General features: G+C 37.1%; 1 protein-coding gene across 1 annotated transcript in view; it reads right to left on the minus strand.

Annotated features, from left to right (window-relative positions):
• Positions 1-7,284: 7,284 nt before the first annotated feature.
• Positions 7,285-12,334, minus strand: part of UPF3A (UPF3A regulator of nonsense mediated mRNA decay) — a 53,858-nt gene continuing 48,808 nt past the window's right edge. Inside the window, exons 9-10 of the mRNA XM_007942399.1 lie at positions 11,558-11,855; positions 7,285-7,458 (exon numbers count right to left, since the gene is read on the minus strand). Coding sequence (XP_007940590.1) covers positions 7,285-7,458; positions 11,558-11,855 — 472 coding nt within the window. The remainder of the gene's footprint in view (positions 7,459-11,557; positions 11,856-12,334) is intronic.

Below are 12,334 nucleotides of genomic sequence, written 5' to 3' on the forward strand. Positions count from 1 at the left end.
TAAATATCCTTCTGGTATTCTGTTTTCAAACAAAATCCATCTGAAACCATCGATATCCTCGTTCCACATCTTCTTCCGAATCCTACTTGAAATTCTGGCAGTTCCCTGTTACGTTCAGCAAAATTATACTTACATATGCTATTAATGGGGAGCTCTGGTGACGTAATGCCTAAGGCATTTGCTTACAAGAAGGCTTGTGGTTCAAATCTACCAGCCATTCTTCAGAAGACAGGGCAATCTACTTCCGTGGTGATACTGCCTCAGAAACCCAAGGGGTCGCTATGAGTCAGATCCAACTGGATGGCAGTAAGTTTGGTTTTGGTTTATGCTATTAATGATATTGTTCAATAACTTCTGCATTCTGTTGGATCACCTTTCTTTGGAATGGGCACAAATATGGAGCTCTTGTAGTCAGTTGGCCAGGTAGCTGTCTTCCAAATTTCTTGGCATAGACAAGAGAGCATTTCCAGTGTTGCATCCATTTGTTGAAACATCTCATTTGGTATTGTCAATTCTTGGAGCCCTGTTTTTTGCCAATACCTTTAGTGCAGTTTGTACTTCTAATACCCTAGGTTCCTGATCATATGCTACTCCCTGTAATGGATGAATGTTGACCAATTCTTTTTGGTACAGTGACTCTCTGTATTCCTTCCATCCTCCTTTGATGCTTCCTGCATCGTTCAATAGAATCCTTCAATATTGCAACTCAAGGCTTGAATTTTTTTCTTTAGTTTTCTCAGTTTGAGAAATGCCAAGTATGTTCTTCCCTTTTAGTTTTCTAACTCCAGACCTTTGCACAATTCATATTTTAATCTGTCTTCTCGAAACACCCTTTGAAATCTTCTTCTCAAGTCTTTTACTTCATTTTTTCCATTCGCTTTAGCTACTCTCCATTCAATAGCAAGTTTCAGAGTCTCTTTTGACATCTATTTTGGTCTTTTTTTTCTTTCCTGTCTTTTATAATGATCTTTTGCTTTCTTCATTTACGATGTCCTTGATGTCATCCCACCACTTGTCTGGTCTTTGGTCACTAGAGTTCAATGCATCCAATCCGTTCTTCAGATAGTCTCCAAATTCAGGTGGGATATACTCAAAGCTGTATTTTGGCTCTTGTAGATTTGTTTTTAATTTTTTTCAGCTTCAATTTGAATTTGCCCATGAGCATTTTATGATCTGTTCCATAGTCAGCCCCTGTCCTTGCTCTGAGTGATGATACTGAGCTTCTCCATCACCTCTTTCCACAGATGTAGTCAATTTGATCCCTGTCTACTCCATTTTGTAAGGCCTATGTGTATATGTTTATATGGTAGAAAAAAAGGCATTTGCAATGAGTAAGTTGTTGGTCTTGCAAAAGTTTAATACGCTATCTTTGGCATCATATCTATCACCAAAACCACATTTTCCAACTACCAATCTTTCTTACCATTTCTTAGGCATATAATAAACTCATAAGTTTTGAATTTTTTTTTCATAGTTGATAATAAAAATTTTACATATATATGAACAGCTTTAGATCTTACCAGTCACAAGTTAATAGATATCTCTAAACCTCAGTTTCCTTATTTATAAAAAGGTGTGAATAATGTGTGTCCTATTCAGCTAATCTTAAAAGCCAATCTAAACCTAAATTGAGATATGTATATGAAACTAATTCATAATGAAGCAAACCATTATTAAAATGTATTATTGTTTTGGAATCCCTGGTGGTACAGATGGTTAACATGCTCAGTTGGTAACAGAGCAGCTGGAGGTTCAAGTTGTAGTGCAAAATGGCAGAGTTGGTTGAAATTAAAAGTAAAAGCCATTGAAAATCCTATGGAGCACGGTTCAACTCTAACACACATGTGGTTGGCTTCAGTAGGCATCAACTCCCTGGCAACTGTCTTTTTTAAAAATAATTGTCTTAAATCAATGGTTCTTAATGTGTGTTCTGAGAATCTCTGGAAAAGGAGCTCAGAGTCCTTTGAAGATAATCTGTGAGAGCAAAACTACATTTATGTTAACACTAAGACATTATTTGCATTTTTCACTCTTTCTCTCATGAGTGTACAGTGGAGTTTTCCAGAGGCTACATGATGTATAATGATATCATGACCCTGATGGCTAAATGGAATGTTTATTTCTATATTCTTATTGTAAACATTTCTGCTTCTATTTTAATTCAGTAAATATAAATTTTCTTAGGCTGGATTTTCTAGAGAAGCAAAGCCAGTGAAGCTTATATATATATATGTATATATTTAAACACAGAGAAAGAGAGACAGAATTTGATCTCAAGAAAATGGCTCATGCTCATGCAATTATAGAAGCTGGCAAGTCCCAAGCCCACGGCTCAGACGTCAAGCTGGAAGCATCTTTTGACTCACACAGCTGCAGGGGCTGAAAACCTAAGATTGGCAGGCAAGTTAAGATTGCAGACTACTGGCTCACAGGCTGCAAAGGCACAATACCAAAATAAGCAGGCAATATGGCAAGCCAGATGATGGTCACATTATGAAGAGCCACATGTAGGATCCACATCAAGTGAAAAGCCAGAGAGCTTTGCCCAAACATCCATATATATTGAAAGCAGACCACATCCTGAGGAAACCTCATTTCAACTGATTGGCTGCTCATAGCATAGCTCATCATGAAGGTGGTTACGTTGTATCAGATCTCATCATGGAGGATAACTACATCATAACTGATAAACTGAGAATAATGGACCAGCCAACTTGACACACAACCTTAACTATCACATTAATACATAATCAAAAGCCCAATTATTTATTTTTTAATGCATTTTATTGAAATATAATTTATGTACAGTGAAATACACAACACTAAAGCGACATGGGTCAATGCATTTTCTTTTTCTTTTTTCCAGTGTTTCCTCCCCTCCTCTTCCCCTGCTGGCAACCAACAAAGAAAGTTTCCCTTCATATATAAACCTTTCCTTGACCCTCCACAACAACAAACTAATACTATATTTGTCCTTCTGTGATTGTCTTATGTCATTCAGCATAATGTCCTCCAAGTTCATCCATATTATGCGGTGTTTTGCAGACTCTACATTATTCTTTACTGCTGCACAGCATTCCATTATGTGTATGTACTACAGTTTGGTCATCACCTCTTCTGCTATAAATCTTAGAGGTAAGTCCCTTGCCAGATACGTAATTATTAGCAAATTATGAATTTGTTGCTGTCATTTTTGTTATGTGCTTTTTTTGTAGCATCAATTTCTTTGTTCCATATAATTTTCTATGCTGAGCTCATTTTGTTTATGAATTGTGTTATCACTTCCTTCATTGCTATTGTTTCAGTATTTGCTGAATATTTATGCTGGTCCTCTTTCTTGATGTGAAGGTTTATCATTTTTCTTTGAGGTTACCCTGTGATTTATAGTTTTCTTCAGTTTATAACAGTCCGTTCTATCTTATAGTTGGTCTTGACTTCCCTACCATCTAAAAGTTTTGTAATGACACAGATTTTTTCCCTCTTCTTGGTTTGTAGTTGTCCTCCTTTGTCAGTTGGTGTCTCTGGTTCCCTGTTTAAAATGTTGTAGGCTTATTTGCTTTGGATACTTCCATAGCTCGGTTGGTTTCTGGGTTATATCATCATGTGAATTAATGGTCAGTTGTTGTTGGCTGTTGTTGCTTCTCTGTCCAAAGGGCTCCCTTTAACATCTCTTATAAGGTTGCTCTGGTTTTAACAAATTCCCTTAATTTCTGCTTATCTGGAAATGTCCTCATTTCACCATCATATCTGAAGGACAAGTTTGCTGGGTATATAATTCTTGATTGGAAATTTTTCTCTTTCAGTGTTTTATGTATACCATCCCATTGTCTTCTCACCTGCATCACTGCTGCTGAGAAATCCAAGCTTAGTCTTATTGGTTGCTACTTGTAGGTAACTTTTTGTTTTTCCCATGCTGCTCTCATGATTCTTTGTCTTTGGTTTTGGTAAGTTTGATGATGATATGTCTTGGTGTTTTTCTTTTGGGGTCTATCCTGTTTGGGTTCGTTGGACTTCCTGAATGGATATATTCTTGTCTTTCATCATACCAGGAAAATTCTCTTCCAACAAATCTTTGACAATTTTGTCTGTGGTTTTATCTTCCTGTTCTGGAATTCTGATTTCATGTAGGTTATTCCTTTTGATGGTATCCCACAGGAACGTTAGGCTTTCTTCATTTTGTTTTGATCTTTTTTCTAATTTATCCCTTTCCAAAGAAGTGTTCAGGTATTTGTCTTCAATCTCTCTAATTCTGTCTTCCATTGATTCAATTCTGCTCCTTTGTCCATTCAATGTCTTATCTATTTCTGAAAATTTAGTCTTAATCTTCTGGATTTCTGTGTGTAGATTTTGTATCATTTCTAATTTTTCATTTATTTTATCATTTTGTTCTTGTATTGTCTTTAGAAATTGTTCTAGGGTTTTCTTTGTTTTCCTTGATCTGTCATCTCTCAATTCATTGAAGATATGTAAATATAATTCTTTCAAATTCCTGATCAGGGAGTTCCAATGCCTCATCTTTCTCAGGGATGTGTTTTGGGTCTGTATCCTAGTCCCCTGTTTCTCCTGCTTTATCTTGCTTCTTTGTGTGGACTGTGATACTCTGTTGTCTCCAAGGCATTATGACATTTTTGTGTTTATATTTAATTGGTGATTGTATGTTGGAGTGACTTGCTCACAATTTTTGTTTTGTTTTGCTTGTATGTTATCTATACAAGCAGGGTACTATGCTCCTCTATTCTCTAGTTGATAGCACTTATACACTCACCACCTGTCTCCTTTACTGTTGTCAGCCTCTCATATGTCCCTGCCGACCTTGGCAAACAGAGCCTATTCTTAGGTCCCTGGAATCTGAATGAGAATGCTATCACTTTAAAATCCAAAATGGTTACCACTTGTAAACACTCAAAATAGCTGTACCCTCCTTGATAACTTTAAATATCCAAAATGGTCACTGTTTATAAACAATGAAAATGGCTGCACCCTCAGTCACTTTAAATATCCAAAATGGCTGCTGCATGTAAACAAGCAAAATGGCTGCGCCCTCCAGACAGCATAAAGTCAATAGCTCAGACTGTCTCTCTCCTTGCTGTTTCCCTTCCTAGTCATAGGCCACCAGCACAGTTGTCCCTGAAGTCTTTGGTCACCAGGGTTGATCTTTAGGTCAGTTCTCAGGTCCCAACACCACTTGGAAATATTCAGGATGTTGGTCCCATCAGAGTAGCTGACAGTCCGCAGCTCCAACTGTTTCTATACTCACTGTTTTCACTCAGTTTTTCCTCTAGTTGGTGCCTAATACACTTCTGCATACTTCCTTTCAAAGTTCAGGACTCCAGGATTATTTTCTGTATCTCTGTCAATTGGTTTTTCTTTTCTTTATTGAAGAGGGTCTGTGTCACTTGTCTGCCTATCTCTCCATCTTACTGGAAATACCCAATTATTTTTTAGCTTTGTGGGTTCTCAATATTAAGATTTAAAGGATCCTGAGACCAACATTAAAGAAACAGATTTAAATTAATACTTTTAAAAATAAGCACAACAAGACTCCATGGAACATGAGGTACCAAATACAAATAAGCCAACAAACTAAAAGAACCAAAAGAAGGCAGATCTTAGAAATAGGTATTTATTGCTTCCCTGACTCTTAGGTCTGGAAGTCGCCAGATCAAAGCCAAACTGTGTAGTGAGATAGGTCCTTAGTAAGTTATTTAGGAGATCCACGCTATACTCTAAGGAAGGGTCAGTAAACTACAGCCCAAGGGACAAAGTGGACCACTGCCTTTTTTCGTAAATAAAGTTTTATTGGAACACAGCTCTGCTCATTCTACTTCTATAGTGATACTGCCTCAGAAACCCAAGAAGGGGTGGCTATGAGTCAGGTCCAACTCGACGGCACATAACAACAACAACAACATAGCTGCTTTTATGCTCCAGTGGCAGAGTTTAGTAGTTATAACAGAGATTGTATTAGGTCCACAAAGTCTACGTTATTTGCTATTGGCCCTTTACAGAAAAGTGTTGGCTGAGTATTCTTTGATACCCAATGTTAGCTCAGCTGGGCACAAGAAGCTTGCTCAATCCACAGGAAGTTCTCTCCTCTTCCTGTACTCCAAATTCCAGAGTGCAGCTCTGCACCTCTCTGGTGCTGTGAAATTGACTATACATTTAACAATCATTAGCTTTTAAAATGATAAATGACTAAATCTTAGTTTCTTGATAAATACAAGCATTTTATAATTTATCAATAACAAGCAATGGCTATTATCAGTAAAATATTCAGATCATTAAAGATATATTAAAAAAGCAATTTTTTACTATAAAATTTTATGTAAGAAAACTATCATAACTAGATTGCTACAGAGCAACAAAAAAATTTATTTAATAAAAGGTTCAAAGCACAGTGCCAAAACTACAATAACATTTTTAAAAGTTACTGAAAGGAAAAAACACTGTAGAATGCAGTTTCAGAAAGATACATTAAGTTATTTAAAAAGAAAGCTGCCTTAGGGTACAAAAAGAGAGACTTTACATGCCATACCTATGTTATCCCTGCAAACACAATGGCATTTATGTCATCTTAGGCAAAACCTGAAAGGATAATTGATAGAAACCATGAGCATGGACTATGAAACAGTTTTCTATGTAAATGGCCAAACTATTAAAACACCAATAATTTAAAGCTGTTGGATGTTGTATAGTGTTGTGGACTCTATATGAGCAGCTGTTCCTAAATATAACAAAACTTCGGGATGCTTATAACAGAAGGCACAGAGTGGCTGATTACAAAGATTACAATGAAATGAGAATTGGTCACTTTGCTGACACTATGGTTCATAAAAAACTATCAAGAAACACGATGAGATACAATTTCTACAGATTATATGCTTATAAATGTGTAACAAAAAGTGCAAATTTTTCCTACGATGTGCTTCAGAATTCACCCTAATACAATTAATATTCTCTCCTGTTTTGGTTATGCTTTCCAACTTTGCAAAGGAGATAATTTTCTCTGTTTTGGCTAGACAATAAATACTAGCTTATTCTAGAAATGGAAAAACCTAAACAAATTCTCAATTAAAAAAAAAAAAAAAAGACTTCTTTCTTAAGAATGGTTTCTGGACAGTTGTAAGCCAGTGCTCTACATTTCTTGTCTCCTTGTAAGGGGCACATTTGTGTTACAGCTTATATTTCAGGCTGATTGATATTAAGTCAGGAATGCCCTTTGTCATCTGTGGAAAAAGCGAACGGGAAGTTAACACCCCTTACAAACTTGGCTTATGCACAGGTTTACTCTGCTTCTTCACTCTTCTTAGAAGCTGCCCCAAGTGAAGCTTCTGTCTCGTACTTCCTCCCATCACAACTCTGCTCAGCAGGTGTCCCACCACACTCACATGTGTTAGTAGAGCCCAAACGGGCTCGGGCAAGAGCTCCTGGCTGGTATAACTGCATGGCTGGCCGGTCCTGCCAGGAGAGAAAGGCAGGGTTAGTTTTCTAGGGAAAATAACCCCCTAACCCAGCAATTCAGGAGGGGTCAGTTTGTGGGTTTGGTATCACATTATTTTGTATTTATAGGGCCTATTGATATGAATTGTGTAATGAAAATCATTTTTGTAGCTAAAAATCAGCCCTTTTCACAGGACTATCTCAGAAATCAGGAATTTCTAAAAAAAAAAAGCTATGAAAAGGATGGCAGTTAATACTTAACTTGAAAGAAAGTAAAAGTTGCTATCTAGGAAAATGTTATTCCTTATGAGAAGACTACTCTGGAAATTACAACCATGGCACTGGATAACTAGCTAATTTCCCAGTTTGAGAGATTAAAACTCAAATTCTCATGCACATCTAAGAACTTCAAATTCACCATACAAAGTGAGGTCTGCAACAGAATTAGGCATGGACTCACAGAGAGATGACTCCTTAGATCTATGAATGAAAAGTTACTAACATTAGTAATAAACAATTTCCATGTGGATTATTCCCATCTACCATGTAGGAAGCTGTGAACTGTTTGTTCTCTTTATAGAAAATACTAACCCCATCATCTTATTAAACTCTTGGCAGTGGGAAACAAAAATGATGACTGAAGTATAATGAGAGGCTAATGCTTTAGGGCAAGAAAGCACAGAGTAATTCTGAACGTTAAGATCTGTAACAACAATAAGGACAAATGCTTCTCTTGGAGAAGCCAGTCACCTTTCCTGTGAGCACTAGGGAGAAATGTAACAGAGGAAGATAAATTCCCCCCTATGCCCCTGTCAAACATCAGTTCAGTGGAAGTTTATAACCTAATAAGGCACCTTCCTCCTAAACATCCTTTTCTTTCCCTGTCTGTGTGTAGACAGAGAAGTAGTAAAAACAGCATTAAGATTGCCACCATTTGTAGCCTGAGCATAGCCTGTTGCATTGATGTGTGTAGGTCAGGTGAGCAAATTTTCACCTGCTGTCTTTCTCTGGGATTCACCCCACCTCACCTTTATCTACATTTATTCAGTGTGGAGGTCCCCTAGCAGGTCACCAGGGTGGCTAGAAATACTTGTTTGGGGGCAAGAGGAGAGAAAGAGGGGGCTTAACTTAACATTCTTTTCCTTAAATATAAGCATAGCCAATAAGAAGAGAGGAAAAAGGCTCGGAGGTCCTTGGTGGATCTGAGTCTCCCTGTGGAAGGCAGAGATACAGATTTCACAGGCTGCAAAGAGGAATCTCAAACAGCTGCTCTTTTGCCTACAGCCAACATGCATGGTTCTGCTTTTCACCAGTGGAACATTTGTGTGTATAAATGGAGCTCAAAATCTATTCTAAAGTACATTACAATAATTGCTTCTTGGCCTTTTGGCTAAGATCAAATGTAAAAGTACATTCTTACCTATATTACACTTACTATTCAGACCTCATGAGAGCTCTGGTAGCGTAGTGCCTAAGGCACTTGACTGCTAACCAGAAGGCTGGCAGTTCAAACCCACCAGCTACTCCTCGGAAGGAAGGTTGGGCAATCTACTTCCACAGTGATACTATCTTGGAAACCCAAGGAGGGGTTGCTATGAGTCGGGTCTGATTCGAGTGCAAATAACAACAACAACAACAACATTCAGACCTCATAAGAACTGTTACATACAAATCTCTCTCATTACCAATTCAGCATTCTTAGATTTAATTGAGAGAAGTGAGTCACCCTGAGTTTTCAGTTAACCCTTTCAGGATCAAATTATTTTCTGCTTTGAATTTTTTGTTGATACTATGTGTTTTCAGTAATGGAAGGCATGCTGAAATCAATGAAAAAATTTTGTTTAAGTAATAAGGATTTTGATACAATTACATGGGACACATATATCCCATGTGGACTCTAGTGGTAAGGTTGGTGAGCTGAGAGACCTGTTTCTTCAGATTCAGCTAGTTATACAGGTCCTCGCCACGTGGTAGCACATACTACAACTGGGATTGCAGCTTCCCAAGAAACCTGAGAGGATGAAATGCTGGTGGGCAACTGAAAAACAAGCATTCGTATGAACAAACTCCCCACTCAAAAAGACACATGGCTAAACTTTATGTCCCCAGAGATAAGGTATCTTTAGAAAGCTTCAGTTTAAACTGGTTGTGATTAGTCCATGGTGAAAATAAGAAGGCTCTACCCTGGATTTCAGTCTCACCATTACTGGAAACATTTAAAAAGTCAACATCATTGATACAATGAGGTAACTTACTAGGTGGATGGCAAGGGAATTAGGCTGAGTGCTAAAAGCCAATCTCAAAATGCCACATACTGTATGATTCTGTAAAAGATTTTTAAACTGACTAAATTATATATAGAGAGAACACTAGTTGTGGTCAGAGGTAGAGAAGAGGGCTAGGAGGAGGTGGCTGTGAACTGGAGCCTAAGGAACAGGCCCTAGGGATCCTTCCATCCTTAGCTCAGGGAACTGGTTGACAGGCAACCTCCACCTGGTTGGGTAGGACATATAAAGCAACTGGTAGAAGAGTGTCTGGCCCTAGAAAGGGAGATAAATGGGGACTGGTTTGTTAACTTAAATACCATTTGTAACATTTCTCTGAGGAAATGTGATATGAATAAAAAGTAGCTTCAAACGTAAAGAAAAGCTGTTGATTGGTTGAGAATAGCTAACATTTTATAAAAATTATTTAACTTCTTCTAAAAACAAAAAACCTCACTAAAAAGTGAGAGCAAGATGTGAAGGGGAAGACAGGGAAAGAAAAGATAAGGATAATTAAGAGGACAGAAAAGACGCTTGTTTGAGTATTGCTATAGTATATTGTTTTAGCCATTAAAAAAATGCTTTTGGAAATCCTAGTTATAAAACATATCTATAATATACTTTAATTGGTTTTGACTCTAGGAATTACATAGATATTCTATTTCCTAATCAACTCAATTCTTTTAAGGCTGATTATCCTATGTGGGTATATTCCATACATTTTTTTCTCCTCCCTTCCTTGGTCTCCTAGGAAAGTAAATAAAAGGAGATGAAGCTCAATCTTATTATTATGCTTCTTGGGCTAAACATATACATTTGGAAGATCTTTGAATTCTGCTTTGGAGCCATTCCTGGCTTCCACTTTCAGGTGTAAATGAAGTCAGACAAGTAGTCTCACTTGTATCCTTGACATTCATCTCCAATCAATGTTCTATGAACTTTTCACAGTTGTGAACCGAACTTGTCACATGCTCTCTATGGTGCTCAAGGCAAGTCCTCCAGTGTACCCTGTTCCACTGCAAAACTGAGGGAATGGTCTGAGTAAAGTGAATAACCTCAGTGTCTGTGCAGATCTAACATATGGATTTTTATGTACCATTCTTCTATTCATTAATAATCACAATGTTGTTAATAATATAAAAGGGAGTCATAGCTTAGGGGGCATGAGTTTCTGCTAATGGCAGTGGAATAGTGTGCAAAAGGATAGTAGTGATGGTTGTACAATATGATGAATATAAAGAATGTTGCTAAATTGTACATGTAAAAATTATAGTATTGGCAAATGCTTTGTTATATATATACATATATATATATATATATATAAATAGACAGATAGCTAGATATATAGATAATGTATTTATAGATATAAAATAAAGCTCCATGAAATAGTAATATTTTCCTGTCTTAAGGTTAAATTGCAAAATATTGCTATTACTTAATTTCAAGCAAACAGTGTAAAATGTGCTTGTTTTATCCCACCCTCCTCCCCCTTCCCCGGTAAGAAATAATTTTGATTCTCTGAGAAAAGATGAAAACTGCCTTCATTTTAGGATTAGACTTTCAAAGCTTGGTATCCAATAGATGAACAAAAACACTTGCTCAGGTAAATACTGATGCCTTCAAAACATTATGCACCCTAAGATAATGCCTAAGCAAGATCCAGTAGGGAACAAAACCTCATATTGTCAGGGTGTTTTACCTAGAGATACCTATATAGATGTTTTCTTCTTTTATGTTGTTCAATAAAATAACTACTGTTTTGGGAAAAGCAGCTGTAAGAGTGCAGAAGGAAGATCTTTGACCTCACATTATAGTTTAATGAAGGAAAGATTATCCTAAATGAGTAAAAGGACCTTATTTCTCATGCGCTCCTTTTTGGATGCCATGTCATCATCACACTTCTCCTCTTTACCCAGTCTCTCTATTGCCTCCACAGTGAAGCTGCAGTTTTGGCTCCCTTTCTTCCCTTTGTCTTGGGTGAATCCTTTCCCCCATTTCAGCTCATCTTCATTCCTTCTCAGACACTTATCAAATTCATTGTGAGCTCTATGCTTTTTGCCATCATCCAAGTGATATCTTTGTGTTTCAAGTTCTTTTTCTTGAAATCTTCTCTCCATATCCCTTGGCTCTTTATCATTGTCATTTTGTGACCTGTGGTTCAATATCAATTATTAGTATACTTATGTAAATTGCTTACTGATTATTTGCCTTCTTTTCTGACAAGATCCACAAAAACGGAATATGTAAGTCTTCTCATCAGTATATACCAGAGTTTGCACAGTGACAGGGACATAGCAAGTATGCAAGAAAAATATCAATGAAAAGATGAATACACAGAATTAACAATAATACTTAGCATTTAATTCAGTAATAGATAAATAATAGGCATTATGCCATATATATATATAACCAAAAATACCCAAAAGCTTTAAATATTTACAGAAGTAGACTGCTCAATCTTCCTTCCATGGAGTGGCTGGCAGGTTCTGGTTAAGCAGTCAAAATGCCTTAGGCATTATGCTACCAGAGCTCCATATATATGTATATGTTGTTGTTGTTGTAATGTGCTGTCAAGTCGACCCTACTCATAGCGACCCCTCCTTGGGTTTCCGAGGCAGTATCACTACGGA

This window comes from Orycteropus afer, unplaced genomic scaffold (genome assembly GCF_000298275.1).
Source record: "Orycteropus afer afer isolate SDZICR_OR568_19922 unplaced genomic scaffold, OryAfe1.0 scaffold00089, whole genome shotgun sequence".
Classification (NCBI taxonomy): Eukaryota; Metazoa; Chordata; class Mammalia; order Tubulidentata; family Orycteropodidae; genus Orycteropus; species Orycteropus afer.